The 21,972-nt window shown below is 40.0% G+C and overlaps 1 protein-coding gene across 2 annotated transcripts in view; it reads right to left on the reverse strand.

Moving 5' to 3' along the window:
- Positions 1-3,592: 3,592 nt before the first annotated feature.
- Positions 3,593-21,972, reverse strand: part of RRP15 (ribosomal RNA processing 15 homolog) — a 52,300-nt gene continuing 33,920 nt past the window's right edge. The window contains exon 5 of one of the 2 annotated variants that reach the window (XM_003419868.4): positions 3,593-4,224. In XM_003419868.4, the coding sequence (XP_003419916.2) occupies positions 4,111-4,224 (114 nt within the window). In that variant the 3' untranslated portion in view covers positions 3,593-4,110. The remainder of the gene's footprint in view (positions 4,225-21,972) is intronic. The other variant, XM_064276899.1, reaches the window with a different exon arrangement.

The raw sequence follows: 21,972 nt of genomic DNA on the forward strand, positions 1-21,972 counted from the left end.
TTAGTGCAAGAATTTAACTTTTAAAAAAAAAAGGAGATTCAAATTTTTGGCCTTTATGAGTAAAACGATCCCTTGCATTGCCATAAACACTATCATTACACAAATAATCCGCACACAGTTCTCGGAATACAATAGGTGCTCAATCAATGCTGGTGAAATGTCTCACTTTCTATCAAAATATTTAAGTCAAGAAATAATGGTAGCTAAAGTTTTTTTAAAGTTACTTCACAGCTAAATAAAAAAAAATGCACAAATGGTCACTGTATATACATTTGTCCTTAAGAAAGTACAAATGTTAAAAAAAATCTATTTAATTTTCAAGTGTTCCAAAAAGTGAAATTCACATGGCACAGGCCTGTCAACATACTAAGCATGATTACTCTGCCGTCATTAAGAGTCTTAGAAAATAAAACTTCCATCCTCTTTCACTTATGGCCCTTTCAACACATATATTAATAAAAACCTACAATAAAAATAACAAAAAATAAGTAAATACAAACGGGAAGGGAAAAAAAAGTTACTCAAAAGTTGCAAAAATGCCAGCTTACTATTTGATCTCTAACTATCTCTTCTACAGAAACCTTTACTCTCTCTGAAGACTCCTCTTCACAGGCATTTTCTTAGGTCTTACGATCCTTTTAACTCCCCGGCAACACAGTTCCCGCCTTCCGCTTGTCCACACCTCAGCCCGCCTTCGTGCCCACGCCTCGGCCGCCGTAGGACTTCTCTGCTATTACCTGTCTAACTAGGACGTCTTCAGGCGTCTACAAGCTGTCATCAGACGGCTTTAGAGTCAAGTGCTGGACTCAAGGGGCCTGAAGACAAGCCCAGAGCACAGGAGTAGGGTACTTAGCTGGCACTGAATGTGTACTCACGTGCACAAGATGCGTCCATTAAAAAGCCCTAAGAGGTTTTCCAGAATAAAAACATTCCTTTCTCCGCCCACCGGTTTTAAGGAGCACAAAATGTTCTCAAGAATTTGAACTTCCTCTCAAAATAACCCTTCCAGAAGCTCCTCCTGAGTCATTTGAGGCTGTAAGTACTGAAGGTGAGTCTTTGAACTCTTCCACCCAAATGACGTCCAGGCAATACTTTTCAAACAGTTAATAATGCTTCATTTATGTAGAATTCTAGGTAATTTGAAAATAAATTCAGTACTCCAACTTCCATGCTAAAGTGCTATAAACTAAGATGATTCTAAGTTATTTTCAGTCTTGACAGGTACTACATTTGTCTTTCTGATTTCAATACTTAAAAGCAATCAATAGCCAACGCTACCCATACCCCATTGCCATCAAGTTGATTCCAGCTCATAGCAACCCTAGAGAACAGAGAATGGCCCCACAGAGTTTCCAAGGCTGTGATCTTTAAGGGAGCAGAATGCCACACCCTTTTGCCATGGAGCGACCTTTCAGTTAGCAGCTGAGTGCTTTAACCATTGCACCACCAGGGCTCCTTTAGCCAATGCTAACCTATGCTAAATACTGAAAACATTCAACCCAGTCACCCAAATGGCCACACAAGGGAATAAAGTAATACCTTTAAATTGTTGGTTACTATCTCCCATAGTTCTTTCCAAACAAAGAAAAGTAGCCTCCTTATTACTATATTACCCTAAACCAAAAACCCATTGCCATCGAGTCGATTCTGACTCCTAGCGACCCTATAGGATGGGGTAGAACTGCCCCATATGGTTTCCAAGGAGCACCTGGTGGATTCGAATTGCCAACTTTTTGGATAGCAGCTGAACTCTTAATCACTACACCACCAGGGTATATTAGGTACCAGAGTATAAAAATAAATTCTATTATATTTAGACAAATGAGAATGAAAGAGTGAAAGGTAGGTAGGTAAGTATGGGTATGCATTCTCTCTTCCCCTCTTTAAAGAATTCAAAGACAATATAGAAAGACGGAGTAAATACAAAATGAGGTGCCTGAATGATGCCATTAGAACTCACGTGTTGGCAGCTTTACTGTCAAATATCCAGGGTGGGGCTGACAGCTAGAGCAGACTGTTGAAGACTTAGCTTCTGAACTAACATGCTCACCCTGAGATTCATATTCACAAATGGTGGTATTTTGCTTAAGTATTTTACAGCCGAGACGAGTAACTAATACTACATACAAAACATCCTCTTGATATGACAGAATTACTTCATGTAACAATATTCTCTTTCTTACTTTCGGTTTGAAATTTTTGTTCAGTTTTTTCTAAATTAAACCAAAGATTATAAAACACAAGTATTGATTTCCAGGAAACCCTGGTGGCATAGTGGTTAAGAGCTCAGCTGCTAACCAAAGGTCAGCAGTTTGAATCCACCAGGTGCTCCTTGGAAACCACATGGGGCAGTTCCACTCTGTCCTACAGGGTCGCTAGGAGTTGGAATCCACTCAACGGCAATGGGTTTTTTTAGTAGGTTTCCAAAACAATTTTTTGGTAAAGAGTTATTTACCAATTTCTATTGGGGCAGTTCTACTCTGCCTTATAGGGTTGCTATGAGTTGGAATTTCGGTTTTTAGTTTTATTACCCAAATGTACTATTCAAATTTTTACCAAAGTTTAGTATGATACAGAAGCAGATTAATAGCAAGAATTAAAGTATAATCTTTACTTCCGGAGAGAGATAAGTTTTTAGGGGCCACAAATACTATTTTTTTCAAAATCATCTATGTTAAAATATAGTGGAACATTTATCTGTACTAGTATATTACTACTGAAAAATATTTGTTCACATTCATTTATATTACACTGATAAAATGGCAGTTCTATGATTTAAGAAGATACTAAAGCTCAAAAGTTGGGATAAATAAATTCATTTTGATCTTTATTGGTTTAACCATTTAATATCTTGAGTGTACACTTTCCTTTATGGTAACAAATACCAGGCCACGGACTAATTTAGCTTCAGTTATAACCCTTGTAAATGGGTTAGAAAATATAAACATCTCTGCTCTGACACACAGTTTTGGGACAGGATTATCCTTCTTCAGTGCATACCAGGTACAAGTATGTGAGTGAAAGGAGGGAACTATTTTTACTTCGGAAGAGTGGAAAAAGAGATGCATCCTTTTAAAAAAGGAACAGATCACATCTATTAAATAATTCCTTCACAAACCTTAAACCTTGGGTCCAGTTTACAAGACATTTTGGAACGATATTAAACAGTCTTAGTTTCTCCTCTCTATTTATTTAGCAGCAAGATACTGAATGCCACTCAATTTAATAACCTTGAGGGCAACAATATGGAATCAAGCTTCAAATCAGATGCAGTATTCTGAGGTAGCCTACCTGTTGTCTGACTGTACCATTTCACTGGTCAGTCCAGAAAAGAATTTAAGCTAACTCAAATATTCAGGGGAAAAGAGACTAAAGCATGTCAAATACCCTTCCTAAGAAATTATGTCTCGTTGCGTAACTCACATGAGTTTTTCCAGCTCAGCAAACCTCTTATGCAAAAATGATCTAATATTTAAAAAATCTAAGTCATTATTTATATTACTCAGTATATAAAAGGAAATACAAATAGAGATCTGGAGTATTTATTAAATATTTGCCAGGTTATCTAAAAATAAAATCACCACCCCCAATCAGCCTAATTTTAAATTTTACTAGCTGCTTAGGTTTTCTAAATAGCTCACCAAAACAACAACAAAACCTTCCTTCAAAAAACTATAAATACATAGGCCTATAAATTGGAAAGCAGTGAAATACTGATTTCAAAGAGTTCACTTTAATTATGACTTGGTACTGCCATTTCTAGAAACACTGGTGACGTTAAAACAATACCCATGACCAACATGTAAACTGTAATGATATGGGTGAAATATTTTTTTGATATTTTGGTCACGTAGACACGTTTACTTTTACAAAATGTTTTAAGGAGCAATGCTAAAAATTATACAAGATTTGAGAACATAATTTTAACAAAGTTTAATGTAAAAAGGGAAAACACCAAAGTTGATAAAAATAAAAGTCCTTTGGTTTTCGTATTAATGGTATCCTTGTAATTCCTCCACTTTCAGAGCATGAAGTATTTTTCTAGGAAAAAGAAAACGATGCCAAATTTTCTTTCCTACATCGTGTGTCAGATTGACTTTCGGGTCCTGGTCAGCTGTGATCTGACCCGTCACTCTCCTTGTCCCAGTCTTTCATAGATGCTCCCATCATGAAATCGTCACGTAGGATATTCCATCCTGGACTCTCTTCTGATTTCACTTCAGTCTGAGGGAAATACAGTATTCAAATATTTGGTCAATTTAAACAAAAGTAAATAAAAGAAATCCACACCACAAAACAAACTCTTCAATACCTGGTTTTACAACAGTGGTGAAATCCAGACAAAAATTACAGACTGACTCTATTTACACCCTAAGATCATATACGTACAAATGTATAATAAAGAGCTATATGTTAATAAAACATTTTAACAACCCCATAATAGAAAGAGAACCACAAAAAAAAAAAAAACAACTGTGTGTGTGTGTGTGTGTGTGTGTGTGTTAAAACTTACGCTTGGCATCCATGTTTTAAACTTCTCAACAACCAGAAGAGATTCACACTATTATTTAACCTTCAGTGATAACTTCTCAGAAAACTCTGGCAAACTATTTCGGCATAAATAGAAACTTAACAAAGGCTTTCAACGCAACAGAAATTAGAGAAAAGGAAACTGCCTGGTACTAGGCTAGATTTTTATAGATGTTATCTCATTAAACATTTTATAAAAGTTTAAACCACATGTCCTTTATTTAGGCATGCTTTCACTGACCGACTCAATCACGTAGTCAAACTAAACACATGCCAAAATTACAAATAACTGAAGCAGAAAATAAACATAATAGTGAATTCATTTCGCTCATTCAGAAAACATGTATATTACACGTAAGCGAGCCTAAGAATGGCACGCTCCCGTTGGTGGTACAACAGCACCACCTTGTGGTGTTAATTAAGTAATACAACATACGCAGAACTGCTCTCAGCTGTGAGGTTTCTTTTATTTACCCCCACAATTATTTCCTGGGAACTAACTGTGTCTCAAAGGAGCACTGGTACTGCAATGGTTACGCGCTCGGATGCTAACAGAAGAGTTGGCAGTTCAGACGCATCAGTGGCTCCAAGGGAGAAAAGACCTTGTGATCTGCTCCTGTGAAGATGACACTGCCTTGGCAACTCTATGGGGCAGCTTTACTCTGTCCTGTAAAGTCGCTAGAAATCCTCGTGGCACAGTGGTTAACAGCTACGGCTGCTGACCAAACGGTGGGCTGTTCAAATCCACCAGGTGCTCCTTGGAAGCTATGAGGCCGTTGGAATCGACTCAACGGCAGTGGGTTTTTTTTTTTTAACGAGTCGACTAGATGGTACACAAAACATCAACGCCTGTGTCTTAAGCTGTTTGTTCCTAGTGCTAGAGGTAGTGATTGACAACAGGACGCTCCTGTCTTCGTGATGCTAACAGGCTAAGCACATCTATTGATTCCACTCACAGAAAACAACAGGAAAAACCTTCCCGAGTACGCAGGAACCCCACCCCCAACTACGACGACGTTCGTTTAGGAAATATTATCTTTACAGGGACTAAACATCATGTAACAAAGCAATTTTTAAAAGAAAAGATGTTAATGAGATTTGCTGGGTTACAAGAGATCACTTATCTAACTGCTGAAAATTTCCTTTATTTTGAAAAATATGGCCCTTAAAACACTCATTCAACTTAAAAAAAAAAAAAAAAGATGACAACACTACTGCAAATAGGAACCGTCCTCTTGGCCCCCTTCTGTCCCCTGGGGTCAAAGACTCAAGCAGGGCTTGCACTCTGCCAGGGCCTGGGGACCGGACAGCATGTGAACATGAGCCACTGCTGCAAAGCTGACTCATCAGCAAGTCGGCTATCAACATACTCTGCAGTATAACTTAACCTACAGAAATTACGAAACCAGAACATCTGCGCTATTTAACAACCAACAGTAAAACAGTTGGGAGGCGTCCCCTGGCACTCCCTCTGAGGAGCAGCTGACAACCCGCACCCCTGGGCTGCACAGGGCCAGCCTGCACTCCTAAAACGACTTCCCTCCCATCCTCTCTAATTCAACCCAAGTTTTCTTTGCCAACACCCTCACCTTAAAGAAGAAATAGAGCTGTTCCCAATGAACAGAGATCCACTTAGACTCAACAATTACAGCATCTCCAGTATCTAATTATGGAGCCCTGGTAGCGCAGTGTTTGAGTGCTCAGCTGCTAATCAGAAGCTCAGGAATTTGAACCCACTAGCCATTCCGTGGGAGAAACGTGGCAATCTGCTTCCCGAAAGATTTACAGCCTAGGAAACCCTATGGGGCAGTTCTCTTCTGTCCTATAGGGTCGCTATGAGTCAGAACCGAATCCACAGGAGTGGGTTCGGGTTAATGTCAAATTAACACTTCAAAGCTTTCAATTAAACTCTAAAAAGTGTGTATGTCCTGCTATAGCAATGTCCAGATTACTGACCAGCAAAGACCTGTCCTGACTCTGATGTGTTTACATATGAACATGCACAATGTCAACGGTAAGCTTTCATGTTTAGACAACTGCACTCAGCATACTATCGACATGTTACCAACAGGGAGTGCCAGTTCCCAACAACTGACCTTCCTGGAGTGGCTCTATGGGAGAGTGCGCTCTGACTGCCAGCCCCTGGGCAGAGCTAATTCTCCACTAGGGAGCAAGGAAAAGGTGTGGCACCAGGGGGAGGAGTGAGGGTAGGAAAAGCAGGGGAGAAAACTTTAAACAGGGAGTCAGAAAGAAAGGACCAATTGTGGGCCAAAGGCGGGAAATAATTCATTAAAATATTGAGCCCAACTATCTCACATGGTTGTCTTAAAAGATGATCACTGTAAACATGGCTTTAAGGCAATGGCAGCAATAACAGAGTGAGTTCAAAATTTCTCTAAATTCTCCAATCTGAAGGAAAATAAATAAGGCTTTATTGGGACATACTGGTGGTGGTAGTTTTTTATTTTTGTTTTTGAAGCAATCTATGTAGTCCACAGCAGTGGTCCTCGGACCAGAGCCTTAGCGTGAGCATCGTTGGGCATCTTGGGAGAAATTCAAAATCTCAGACCTCTTCCCAGGCCTAGCGAATCATAAACTCAGGAGGTTTTAATCAGCCCGCCAGGATTTGGATCCACACTGATGCCTGAGAACCACCTAGCTATAAAAGGACAAATAGTTCTTTTTATTTATTACTTATTGTACTTTAGATGAGGATTTACAAAACATATTGTTTTGTGACATCGGCTACCAACCCCACGACACGTCAACAGTTTCCCTTCTCGACCTCGGGTTCCCTATTACCAGCTTTCTTGCCCCCGCCCCCGCCTTCTAGTCCTTGCTCCTGGGCTGGTGAGCCCCTTTACTCTTGTTTTGTTTTATGGGCCTGTCTAATCTTTGGCTGAAGGGTGAACCTCAGGAGTGACTTTGTTACTTAGTTAAAAGGGTGTCCGGGGGGAACGAATATTTCTTAGTGACAGTTTCTGTTCACTGTTATGAGACCAAGTAGACAACATGGCTGAGAGGGAAAGATTTCAGATTTTGGAAATGCGCTATTAGACTCAGCATTTGTATGTCTTAAGTCCGGCCATCATTCAAGCTAGCATTACGCTGGCATTTTTACACTGTGAAACAACCTCGAGAGAAAGGAGAATATAAAAAATGGGTCAAGATGGTGGCATGAGAAACAAAACGACTTTGTTTTAAAGGCAAGAGAATGACCGTTTCATTTCTAATGCCTACATTTGCTGAGAAATAGGCAGAAAGAAAAGAGGCAGAGGTTCCAGGTTAAAGCAGCAGTCGGAAATAAACAGCTAGGCTCACTACAAGGCAAAACCCAACAAAGCTACAGAAATGTGGTTTGTTATTGTTTTACAGACATAACCCAGAAGGACAAGATCAGGAGACAAAACAACACAACTCTGGAAGCTAGAGGCGGAGGGACCAGAGGAAACCATCTTGGCAAAGCCAGGAGAGCTGAATGCTGAGACTGTGACCGTGGAGCTGACACCCAACGTTTACGTCTTCAAAAGAAACAGGAAGTGGCAGTGCTGGATACTTCTGGAAATGAGCGTGGGCGCAGAAGAGCCAAAATGAAGGGACTCAGGTGACAGTTCTGTTGAGCAACAATAGCTCTCCAGATTCGCAGCCCCATTCCAAACTGCTGAGTCATTCTCCCTCCCAGTCTTGAAAGAAGTCTGGAGGTTTAGCCTCTGGTGAGGCAACGAACGAGCTGGCAGAGATGAGGACCAAGGTACAGTGCTGAAAACAGGGGATCAAGTTATACAAACACACACTCACAATAATGAACCCCAGTCCCTTTCTATCCTGGGCTCCCAAAATGCTGGTAGGCAGCTCTCTTCCTCCAGGCAGGCCACAGAGGAGCACTCTATAGAAATCTGATAGGTCTCTAGTAACTGACCCACTCAGCCGCCCTACAGGGAAGCTGGAAGTGGATGACACCCACAGGCTCACAGCCCAGTCACCTCTGTGGACTACTTGTTCCAGTCATGAACAGACAGCTGAGGATTATCAGAAGGAAAACAGAAAACAATACAAACACAATAATAAAGTCTTCAAAGAGAAGAAAATTTAAAAGAAAAATTTCATTACTGTCCTCATCGTTAGGATATATTACACCCAGACAAGAACAGTTAACGGTTTAATTCGAGGCCAGTCCAGCAGGTTCAAAGTAGAAATTGCAGGAGTTCTACAGAGAGAAAACAAAAATGGGAGGGAAGAAATCAAATACTTCAAGGAAAGTTTGTGAACAGAAAAGCGAACAGAAGTTTTCAGATTGAAAAGAGCCTTCCTGAGTGCCCAATACTATGAATAAAAACAGAGCCACATGAAAGACATCAACGTAAAATCTCAGAATAATGGAGACAAAAGAATATCCCATACACTTCCGGAACAGGAAAAAAAAAGTCACAAATGTGCAAATGACAAGGAATCAGAATAGATTTAGACTTTCCAATAATACTGGAAGCAAGAAATAGACAAATTCCTTCAAAATGCTGAAGGGTAATAATTTCTCATTTAAAATTCAATACCCAGATACATTATCATTCAAGAATGAGGACAGAATAGAGACACGTTCAGACACGCTAGGTCCCTAAAAAGTTTACTTTCAGTGTAATCTTTTTTAAGGAAACACTGAGGACATCCTCCACAGAAAGGTGGGGTGAACTGGAAGAAGGCATGGGATACAGAACACGGGATCCAACACAGCAAAGAGGAGAAGGGAATCTCCAGGAAGAGAGTGGATGAAGAGACTCCAGAGGACAACTGGGTAAATACCAGGCATAAATGACAGCCTAGTGCACGGTGGCGTCAAGGCAGGCGAGCCAGAAGCTGTCATCACTGTACTACCTGCCATTACAGCATCATTTCTACGTGACAAAACCACTGCATAATACTCTTTACTGGAGAAAGCGGGAGTAAACCAAGAGAGGAGATGCCTAATCTAGGAAATAGAGAATCCAATTCAGGAAAAATTCCAAAGATCACAGGAAATGTAAGTCCCAAGATGACAACTGTAAAGCAGCTAAGAGAGTAACAGCCTAGAAAAAGGAGAGTGGAGACTTCTAGGGACAAATGTCTCCAAGAAAAAAATTTTAACGGATCTATTACCTAAGGGAATTTGATTTTAAAAAACTAAATAAAATTAAAAAACTAGGTATGAAGAATGAAGGCCATTATTCTGGAAAAATAGAAAGGAAACAAGTATGGATTATTACAAAATCCAGCTGTAAATAATATTTGCATGGGCACAGTAATAAATGCTGAATAGTGACTTAACAAAAAATAAAACCATCAACTACTTTGAGAGGATAAGGGACAGAAAACAGACAAAGAGCTCTTCTATGCCCACCATAACAGGAAACCCTATGGGGCAGTTCTAGTCTGTCCTATAGGGTCACTATGAGTCAGAATCGGCTCAACGGTAACAGTTTTTTAATACTACAAAGCTATCATGTATCGGACATTTTGTGTAACGCTGACTTCTTTCTAATTCTTTTAAGAATCCTGGCCAGATGACAAATATTGTTTTCATCTTATATAAGGGAACTAACGCTCAAAGAAGTGAAGAAACTTTACTCAAATTAGTTAACAAATGGTTGAGTCAATATGTAAACCCAGATCCGTTTGATTCCCAAGTCCATGCTCTTTCCATTATGATACTACTCTAACATTTCATTGATAAGAACTTCATAAATTATACATACATTACCATATACTCTGTATATTGTTGCTGTTGTTGTTAGGTGCCGTCGAGTCGGTTCCGACTCATAGCGACCCTATGCACAACAGAACGAAACACTGCCCGGTCCTGCGCCATCCTTACAATCGTTGTTATGCTTGAGCTCATTATTCTGTATATTACGATACACAATGTACTACTATGTAGTCTGTATATCACAATACACAAGATATTACTATATATCCTGTACATTACAATACACAAGATATTACTGTATCACTTGTTAGAGCCTATAAACTATATAGAACAACCACTAAAGTATACCAAAAATGACTATGTTGAACATAATTTCTAAAAAAGTCAGACTGGATTTGCATAATTCAAAGTGACCATAAACATGATCTACTGTTAAGGATAAAAATTTCCTAAATAGTTGGAGCACCCACAAAGAAATGAGAAAACGGATCAGAGATTAATACGAAAAATGAAAAAAGCCTGAAGCAAATTTCAAATGTGTCATTTGTTGGAAAAGCTTGCCTGGGGTGATCCTTCAACAGATTTCATTAAATGTTAAGATACCATGAGAATTACAGGGTTTTCTGTTTTGTCTGTAAGTGCATCATCATGTGATGCACTGTTTTCACAATACGAATGAAAACCCAGGAAGTTCTGGATTTAAATCAGAGTCAAGCTATTGACTCTAACACTCCAAATCTCAAAATTTTTCAGGTCCGGGACTTGAAAGAAAAAGGTATTTCCCAATTTCTTAACCTTGGTATAAATATAAGATGCAGTTAACCAGACTACACATGCTAGGCACAGGTATTTGCTACCATCTGATGGAAGCTGTGTAACATGTAAGTGCAGGCTGTTGCTGCTGGGCACTGTCCAGTCGGTTCCGACTCACAGCGGCCCTATGTACAACAGAACAGAACACTGCCCAGTCCTGCGCCACCTCCACAATCCTTGCTATGCCTGAGCCCACTGTTGCAGCTACTGTCAGTCCATCTCGTTAAGTGCCTTCCTCTTTTTCACTGACCCTCTACTTTACCAAGCATGATGTCCTTCTCCAGGAACTGGTCCCTTCTGATAACATGTCCAAAGTGAGACAAAGTCTCGCCATCCCTGCTTCTATGGAGCATTCTGGCTGTACTTTGTCCAAGACAGATTTGTTCGTTCTTCTGGCAGTTCACGGTATATTCACTATTCTTCGCCAGCACCATAATTCAAAGGCATCAATTCTTCCCCGATCTTCCTTACTCTTTGTTCAGCTTTGGCATATATGAGGTGACTGAAAACACCATGGCTCGGGTCAGACACACTTCATTCCTCAAACTGACATCTTTGCTTTATTTTTTTTTTTAACACTTCAAGAGGTCTTTTGCAGCAGATCTGCCCAATGTAATACATCATTTGTTTTTTTGACTCTTGCTTCTACGGGTGTTGATTGTGGATCCAAGTAAAGTGAAATGCTTGACAACGTCAAAAATTTTCTCCAGTTATTATTATGTTCCGTTCTGGTACAGTTCTGAGGATTTTTGTTTTCTAAAAAAAAAGCCTAAAAGTGTAGGCTAAAAACACCCAATGCCACTGAGTCAATTCCGACTCACAGCGACCCTATAGGACAGAGCAGGACTGCCCCATAGGGTTTCCAAGGAGCAGCTGGTAGATTCGAACTGCTGACTTTTTGATTAGCAGTTGAGCTCTTAACCACTGCACTACCAGGACTTCAAAAGAGTAGGCTAGAATGATCAAAATTAAGTGGTTTATGGAATTTTTCTGTGTTGCTTCAAGGCACTGACCTAAGGCAACCTACAAGATAACTCTGTGCCTAAATCAACTGAAAAGTAAAATTAGTTAAATTCAAGAACTTAATGAAAACCACAAAATGCCAGGCAACAAAATAGGCCCCACCCTCACTGGTCTGATTTTACACAAATATTTAATCAAGATCATACAGAAGCAGTCAACATCAACTCTGAAGATGAAGACAACCCTTGGAAATGTTTATCAGCTTCTACTTCAAGGTTCCAACATACACTGGTGGTTTCTGAAAAGCAAACTGAAAATGGAGGTTTGGAATTATTCATTAGCTTAACACCAAATAATTCGGAGCTTAACCCCATTTCATTTTGAAGGGGGAAAACTGAAGTCGAATCCTAGCAAAGCAAACAGTATAGTCACAACTGTATTCAGCACTCAGCATTAGCTGATTTCACTGTTTTCCCTAAGAAGTGTTTTCGTAGTTTATTTTTAGTCATGTTCCATCTAAATTAGAAAAGGTTTTATTCAGGGGTACTCACTCTGTCAAAGGTGATGAAACAATCTGGAAATGGATACTAGTGACGGCTGCACAACACAGTGAGTGTAATAAATGTCACTGAATTGTCTGTGTAAAAATGTCGAATTGGCAAATGTTTTGTTATATTTTACCACAATAAAAATTTTTAAAAATGTAAAAGGAAAAAAAATTCTTAGCACTAATTAATCTGAAAACTTTGTTGTTGCAAATTTTTAGAAAACTATTTACAATTGTAATAAACAATCTATCTACGATGGGCTAAAGCCTATCTGAGAACTCAGCCTGAGAGATAAATGAAAAATACACGGGAAATCACTTTACATAAAAAATGCTTTCTGGCAAAAATCAACAGAAGTGAGCTATAGCCCCAAATCGTCAGAAATGAAGAACACCAATGATTTTCTAAGCATGTAAGATATTGCATCATCCCACTTATCATAAAGGATTAGAAGTTTTCCTTCTGGAACATAAGAGAGATCCGATGAAGAACCTACAGATTTAAGATTACAGAAAATGGAAACCCTGGTGGCGTAGTGGTTAAGGGCTATGGCTGCTAACCCAAAGGCTGACAGTTCGAATCCACCAGGCGCCCCTTAGAAACTCTATGGGGCAGTTCTACTCTATCCTGGAAGGTCACCATGAGTCGGAATCGGCTTAATGGCAAAGGGTTTGGGTTTTTTTTTTTGTTGTTGTTTATATTTAAAACACTGTATCAATACAAATTCAACTTTTGTCTGATTCTCAAACAATTCTTGATGAAACAAACAAAAGAAACCAAACCCATTGCTGTGGGGTTGATTCCAACTCACAGAGACCCTATAGGACAGAACAGAACTGCCCCACAGGGTTTCCAAGGCTGTAATCTTTATGGCATATCTTTCTTCCGTAGAAAGGCTGGTGGGTTCAAACCACCAACTTTTCGGTTAGCAGCTGAGTGCTTTAACCACTGTGCCACCAGGGCTCCTCCAATTCTCAATAAGGGATTCCTAATTGTCTTAATTTTTGCTGTCTCCATCCCTCCATAAACTTGTCTTAGTTCATTCTGACTGTTTTACCAGGATGGTATTCTAAGCAACAAGCTCGCTTGGACTTCGTTCACTATTTCCGTAGTTTCCAGATTCAGATGGGTAATTCACAAGATTCAAGCAAACTAGAAAAGCATTTAGTAGGATATCCTAGGGAAAAAAGATCAAGATGCTGGGATTTTTTTCACCTTGAATTATAGCCCAAACACGTGTTAAATATATAGTGTTCTCTAAGAAAGCCTAATTCTGTCCAGCTTTCCCAGAACTCAGGCCTAAGACTCCTGGTAAACACGCTTCACTGGTGCTTTTCTCAACCACCGATAGCCTTCTGTTTTAATTTCACCTGCTGCCCTTGGCTTTACTACGTGCTCAACACTTGTGTCCTTATATCTACCTGGCTCTAGTGGTTCTACTCTGTGGCTTCTGTTTCAAATTGCAATTCATATATCGAGCTCCAGAGGATAGAGTTTTAGAAAACAGCAATTCAGCCCTGAGATTCCCCACTGTTTATATTCTCTTAAAAATGGTGAACAAGTTAAAGTTGACCTAACTGCCTGGAAAAGCCCAATGTGACACCAGAATGAGCCTTTGCACAAGTGCTGTACACATTTTCACACTAAGTGTGAAGTCATACTGAGGATACATTCTACCAGTTAGTCCCTTCAAGTATATCCTTGCTCTTTCATTTACTAGATTAATACCAAATTAGTATATAAATGAAAATCCAGATTTACAAATAAACCACAACTATTAATTCACCTGAAAAAATAGATGCTAATGTCTTTTCAATATCACAAATTTGTTAAAAAGCTTAAATGAGAAAACATGTAAAAGTGCTTTTGTAAAACTGAAGCGCTGTATAAACACAACTCAGTCGTATCTAATACGTGTGTGCGTGCTATCAATCTATGTACAGAGCTCAGCGAAACAGTGAAAAATAAATAGACCGTCCTCACTAAAAGTAACCCGACCTCTTGGAGAAAAAGGTAATTCCCTGTCTAGGACTCAGGAAGTACAAGGTTTTGTCTGGAACATCCTTCTGCCCCAGAAAGCAAGGAAACACGCAAAGAAAAATACGGTCCTGTCAAAAGGGCACAGGAACCAGTCTGCGCAGGTCCCCACTGCTACACTTGAGACTTTAAATACCAAAAAGCACAATGACTATACCTGGCTGTAAAACAATGAATACATAAAAATCCCAAATCCATGATATTAAAAAAAGACAAAAGCAAAAGGGGGGAGGCTCATTTGCCAGCCCTGGAGGTAACTATTAAATCAACTCTTTACTCTGAAAAGTAGTAGATAAAGCGAAAGAAACATTAACCTCCCCCCACCCAATCCACAGAGAAATGACAGCTAAAAAACTGACAATGAGAAAAATCGCCACTCTGAACCCTCCAGCGACGTAACTGTCTCAGGTAAGCATCACCAACTGATGCTAAAAGGCAGAAAAGATGGATGGGGAAAGGCTATATTTGCTCCTGCCAAAGTATTATCCTAGAAATTTTACTTTCTAACTATAGAGGAGAAAAAAATGTAAAAAGGAAGGATTTGTTTATTACCACCTTACCCAAGTGAAAAACCAGCATCAGTGACATGGGACATCTTGTATGTCTCTTGCTGTGACGCAGCAGTAAGTACACAGCATCTGAGTATCACACGTATGAAAGAGCCGTGCCAAGAAAGCTCAGACAAAACCTAACGAAGCCTCTAGTCCTCAGGCCCAGGTTACAGGAAGAGGGCACAGAGGAACAAGTTCAAAGACACCATGATGACACAATCAGAAATCAGGGTCTATTTTTGAATACCCCTGGCTCGTCTCTTTCAAAAGTCAGTCATTAAACAAGCAAACAAAAAAGGATGGGGGACTGGTCTAGAATAAAAGAGATGAAGATATAACCAAATGCAATGTATGAACTTAGATTGAAGTCAGTTACAAAGAATCTCTGAAATTTTATGGTATGTGAACTATATCTCAATATCCAAAAAAAAAAACCATTGCTGTGGAGTTGATTCTAACTCGCGGCAATCCTATAGGACGGAGCGACTGTTCCACAGGGTTTCCAAGGCACGACTGGTGGATCCAAACTGCCGACCTTTGGGTTAGCGGCCGAGCTCTTAACCACTGAGCTAACAGGGCTCTAGCTTTAAAAACAAAAGTATCTTTGGGACACACGGGGAGTTACTCTCAGACAATCAGCCCCTACAAACAAACCAGATGAAACGACAGCCTGATAGCTACAGAAGACAACGTGGAAAAGTGCTAGCCATTTTTGAACCTCAGTGATTAGTAATACAGGTGTTCACTATGCTTTCTAACTTTCTTCTTATTTAGAAATAAGAACTGAAAGATAATGAATTTTAAAATTTCTGTTAGGCAAACAAGGATTAAATACAAGCTACTCTGAATTTCTACCCATAACCCAGTGCCGTCGAGTCGATTCCAACTCATAGCGACCCTAGAGGACAGAGTAGAACTGCCCCATAGAGTTTCCAAGGAGCGCCTGGCAGATTCGAAATGCTGACCTTTTGGTTAGCAGCCATAGCACTTAGTAAGTTTTAATTCCTCAATAAGTGAACAGAAAATCTTTCTAACTGTGAATTTACAAAGAATTTTCTAAACTAGTTCGGAGTCATAATTCTGAAACACTTTACTAAGGCAGTATTTTATTTTAATTCAGTAACACTTTTACAAAATGAGACTGTAAAATGCCTCAGTCACCATGTGCTCCACATCAAATGGAAGGAACATGAGACCCAGGGAAAATCACGCTGCGTGCTGCCTCCTTCATAATTCTCCTTCCAGCCTGAGGAGGCTACACCGTGGCTCATTAGCTGGCCCCAGTTCTCTAGAGGAACTTTCTGTTCTAATTCCTCTAAGTACTTCAGACCTTCTGAAGCAGCAGACACAAATGGCCGTGACATGGTTGTGAAGCCAGAGACTGGGTTTGAATCTAGACTCTACTAGTTACTGTCAGTGTCGCCTGTAGCAAATCACTTTACCTTTCTCATCTTGAGTTTCTAAAATCTCAAATGGCGGTTTTACTACTGCTAAGTATAACTATGTAAAAACAGCTTATGTAGTACCCGACACAAACACTAACCAATCCCCTCTCAACCCCTCTACCCACCATCCCTACTTGCGGTTACCCCGAGTCACGTACCCACAGAATTCCCCACCTGGGACAGGTGTCCTCCTCTAATGATGTTCTGCGTATTATCAACAAGGATGAGAACACTCAAAGAGTATGACAGCACCAATTTAAAAATCAGAGTTTCCTTGGTGCTATGGATTGAACTGTGTCCCCCTAAAAAAGTATGCTGAAGTCCTTACCCATGGTATTTGCAAGGGTGACCTTGTTTGGAAACAGGGTCTTTGAAGGTATTATCAGTTAACATGAGGTCACACCAAAGAAGAAAAAAAAATAAAAACACGTTGCCGTCAAGTCAATTCCTACCTATAGGGCCCCTAGAGGGCAGAGCAGAGCTGCCCCATAGGGTTTCCAAGGAGCGGCTGGTGGATTTAACTGCTGACCTTTCTGTTAGCAGCCATATCACTTAACCACTGCGCAACCAGGCCTACCAGAGTAGGGTGGGTCCTAATTCCAACCTAGTGCTATCTTATAAAAGAGGAGAACAGACAGAGAGAGCTAGAAGGACAACCATGTCAATACTGAGCCACCAGAAGCTAGGAGGTATGGAAGAGTCTCTCTCTCAAAGCCCTTAGGACAAATTAACATGGCCAATAACCTGATTTGAACTTCTAGCCTCCAGAACAGTGAAACAACAAATTTCTGTTCTGTAGCACCACCCACTTTGTGGTACAGGTAGCCCCCAACTTACAACGTATTCAAATTATGATGAACCACACTTAGGATCATCTTTCTTTTTGTATATCTTGTTAAGTAATATGTACTGCATACAATGTTGCAATGCATTATTTGCTGATGTCATCATACCTGTAAGTTTATATGTAATGTTTCCAATCCCAAACAACAAATAAAGATAAGATTTATGCTGATAATAAAATGCAGTAATAATGAAATTAAAAAAAAAAAATTAAGTATTTGATTTATGTCAGAACTGACTTGACAATACAATGGAGTCAGCAGAACAGATCCCCATTGTAAAACGGGGACTACCTGTATTTTGTTACGTCACTTTTAGGAAACTAAGATACCTGATAAGTAAAACCGTCTCAGAAATAGAGTTCAACCATGGCTTACACTGCGGAACAAGAGAAAGTGGGCACACTCCTACCCCAAACTCAGTGCCGTCGAATCCTAGATCCTCAAAATCTAGTTTTATTTTGTAAGAATTATACAATTCTAGACCAGAAACACCAAAAATGAATTTCCTGAATCTAAATATGATTTTTATTAAATTATTGGATAATATTTGGATTACCTAATAATTCAAATAATTAACAGGTAATAACCCTTTCCTATTTTATCAAATGGGCTTCCAACTGCAGAATTTATCTTTGACTAATTAGTTGTTAGGGAAAAAAATAACGACTAAATATTAGGAACTCATTCTAATAATGACATTCAAGACAAAATAAAACTAAATGGAAAAATGTACCCACTGAGCTTCATTCTAAGCACCTTACATATTTTACCTCACTTGGTGCTCATTCCTGTGAGGTGGAGCCGTCATTACTACTAGAAAAGGCGTCAACTCTTCTTCAGTCTTCCTTATTCATTGTCCAGCTTCCACATGCATATGATGCAATTGAAAATACCATGGCTTGGGTCAGGCACACCTTAGACTTCAAGGTGAGGTCTTTGCTCTTCAACACTTTAAAGAGGTCCTTTTTTTTTTTTTTTGCAGCAGATTTACCCAGCGTAATGTGTCTTTTGATTTCTTGACTGCTGCTTCCATGGCTGTTGATGGTGGATCCAGGTAAAATGAAATCCTTGACAACTTCAATCTTTTCTCTGTTTATCATGATGTTGCTCATTGGTCCAGTTGTGAGGATTTTTGTTTTCTTTGTTGAGGTGCAATCCATACTGAAGGCTGTGGTCTTTGATCTTCATTAGTAAGTGCTTCAAGTCCTTTTCACTTTCAGCAAGCAAGGTTGTGTCATCTGCGTATCACAGGTTGTTAATGAGTCTTCCTCCAATCCTGATGCCCCGCTCTTCTTCGTATAGTCCAGCTTCTTGTATTATATGCTCAGCATACAGACTGAACAGGTATGGTGAGAACGGTGCCACTATTCTTATTTTAACAATACATAAAGATTTCTACAAGAGCTCTGTAACGTGAGGCCCTGGTGGCATGCTGGTTAAGAGCTTAGGCTACTAACCAAAAGGTCAGCAGTTCAAATCCACCAGATACTCCCTGGAAACTCTATAAGGCAGTTCTACTAGATGTCCTGTAGAGTCACCATGAGTCAAAACTGACTCGACAGGCAACTGGTTTTTTTTTTTTTTTTTCTGTAATATAATTCTTATTCTTCATTTAATATTTCCCCCATGTCAAAAAACTACACATTAAAAAAAAAAAATTTTTTTTTTTTTTTACACATACCACACTGCAAAACACAAGTTCACTTGGACCACAACCACTGTTCAAATGAGAAACCACTCTACATTAAAACTACACTGCATGTTTTGAGAGAAGGAAATTTACACTGAGAAACTGGCTTTAAGCCGTTCCCATGAACAGCAGTGTGCACAATCCTGCTCATTCTCATTTCAAAGGTGGAGTCTCTCTTTTGTCTCAACTCTAATCTATTCAGGCATTTTCAGGAAACAAACATTAAGCTGAATTATTTACAAAGCTGGAATTCCAAACATCCCTGTGAGAGGAGCTTTCCTGAGAGCATAAAGCCCTTGCTGTGAGGTGCGGGGCAACTTTGGGACAGCTTCTCGCTCCTCCCCCCACCTGCCTTCCACATCCCCACTCCCCTCCAAACACTAAGTCCTGAACCCCGGAGCCCCTAGGGGCCTGTGTGAGCAAGTCCCCCCATTCCTAGGCTTCCTCCTTTGGGGTCAGGAACTCAGGAAGTCTATGAACCAGAAGGAAGGCAGTTTTCAACCTGCATGACAACGTGGAGTGCGAAAGTTACCAAGCATTCCCATAACTAAATACCTAAAAAAAAAAAAAAAAAAAACCAACGCCACTGTCGTCCAGTCGATGCCGACTCATAGTGACCCTACAGGACAGAGCAGAACTGCCCCACAGAGTTTCCAAGGAGCACCTGGCAGATTTGAACTGCTGACCTCTTGGTTAGCAGCCGTAACATTTAACCACTACGCCACCAGGATTTCCACTAAATACCTAGCTGCGAAGAATTACATGACCACTACTTACGAGAAATGTAGGAGACAGGAGGAGCACCATGACTTACTGTATGTCTGACACTGAGATTAAAGTACTCACGTCACAAAATCAGGAAGAAAAAAAAAGCCTAACAACTTCCAGTAACTTTTCTGCTAGGGATGTTTATTGAAATTTTGTTGTCCTGAAATCAGTAAGGAAATTACTTTCTAACAGAAACTAGCTAGTGCTTTCCCTTACTACAACATTATTCCTGTGGTTTCACTGTAGCAAAAGCTGAAGGACGCACTGGCAATTTCAAACCCTGCAGAATGTCTGTAAGCCCAGGGTAAAGGGAACATGGCCAGTACCTTCCTAACAGCAGCTGGTACATTCTTCCTTGAGAATCACAGATTTAAAACGCATACCCTCAGCTTCTGTCCCACCTTTAGCGAAACAGGCATTAAAATTTCATGAAATCTGACTGGATTTTAGGCAGTTTTTTCAGAAAAAAAGTAAAAAAACTAACACCTCTTTGTTATTAAAATCCTGATGTTTCAACATATTCGGAAAACAATGCATACCGGATAGGTACATGTTCTCAGTGGGGGAAGGCAGGTAGGTATGATTCCTTTACAGGTTGAAGCTTAATTTTTAATTAAAATCTTTCTTAAACAAAATATCACTTTTTGCTGCTTAAACAGAGCATCCTAAACATAATTTTATCTTCTTCTAAGTCACTCAGGGTTAACATCAAGATATCAGTGTGCCACAATGCACTGTGGTTGGTGTGATGCTTTCTTTGGTCCAAGGGAAGATTAGAGGGATTAGGGAATTCTCTCCAAATAACTAAAAATTAATGCTCTAAACCCAGAAACTTTTAGTCATGTGAAAAATTCTCTCTAAAATGTATTGTCTATCTTCTCTGACTCGCTAACAGGTTAACTATATGTAAATATTCAGCAACATCTCAGATCCCCTGTTAGAGAAACCTTTAGGGCTGCTGAGACTATAGGACCCATCAGGACCAGTGGCAAGTGGCCCCAACATGCTTTGCTATTCTAGTTTCCTCTTCCTTTGTGGTTGTTATGGATTGAATTGTGTAACATAAAAATGTCTGTCAATATAGCTAGGGCATGATTCCCAGTATTATGTGGTTGTCCTCTAATTTGCGATCTGATGTAATTTTCCTACGTATATAAATCCTAATCCCTGCCTGGGGCTAATGAGGCAAGATTAGGTTATGTTAAAGAGGATTAGTGTTGGATGCAATACCCCTACTCAGGTCACAGCCCTGACCTGATATAAAGAGAGTTTCATTGGGGTGTGGCCTGCATCACCTTTTACCTTACAAGAGATAAAAGGAGAGAGAAGCAAGCAGAGAAATGGGGACCTCACACTACCAAGAAAGAAGCTCTGGGAGCGGATCATGTCCACTGGACCCGGGGTCCCTGCACGGAGAAGCTCCTACACCAGGGGAAGACTGATGACAAGGACCTTCCTCCAGAGCCTACAGAGAAAGAAAGCCTTTCCCTGGAACTGATGCCCTGAATTCAGACTTCTAGCCTCCTAGGCTGAGAGAATAAATTTCTGTTTGTTAAAGTCATCCACCTGTGGTATTTGTTGTAACAGCACTAGACAACTAAGGCAGTGGTCATGCTGTTTCCTTCATTAATGTCTCCCTGTTTTTGTCACAAGTGCCTCCCCCCGACCACTGCTTCTAACCTGATCCTTACTGCCATCCTCCTCATTGCAGATTACAGCCTGGAGCAGACACTGCCTCCACGTCCTGAACGCTCAAACACATCTACACCTTTTATACTCTCAGTATTGGTGAAAGCTGTGACCATTTCAAGAGTCTCCCAAGCTGGAAACCAAACACACACAACTTTACACCCTAGTTCAGGTTCTCCCCTCTTGCTCCGATTATGGCAACAGCCTCTCTAGTGGGTTAAATAGCGTCCCCTGGAAAATTCAAGTCCAATTGAACCTTAAAATGTGACCTTCTTTGGAATAAGGGTCACTGAAGGTGTAACCAAGATTAGGATCTAGAGATGAAATCATCCTGGATTAAGGTGGGCCTGAAATCCAATGATGAGTGTGCTTATGAGACGGAAAAGAAGACAGAGATGTTCAGGGGGAGGAAGGCC

This window comes from Loxodonta africana, chromosome 25 (assembly GCF_030014295.1).
Source record: "Loxodonta africana isolate mLoxAfr1 chromosome 25, mLoxAfr1.hap2, whole genome shotgun sequence".
NCBI lineage: Eukaryota > Metazoa > Chordata > Mammalia > Proboscidea > Elephantidae > Loxodonta > Loxodonta africana.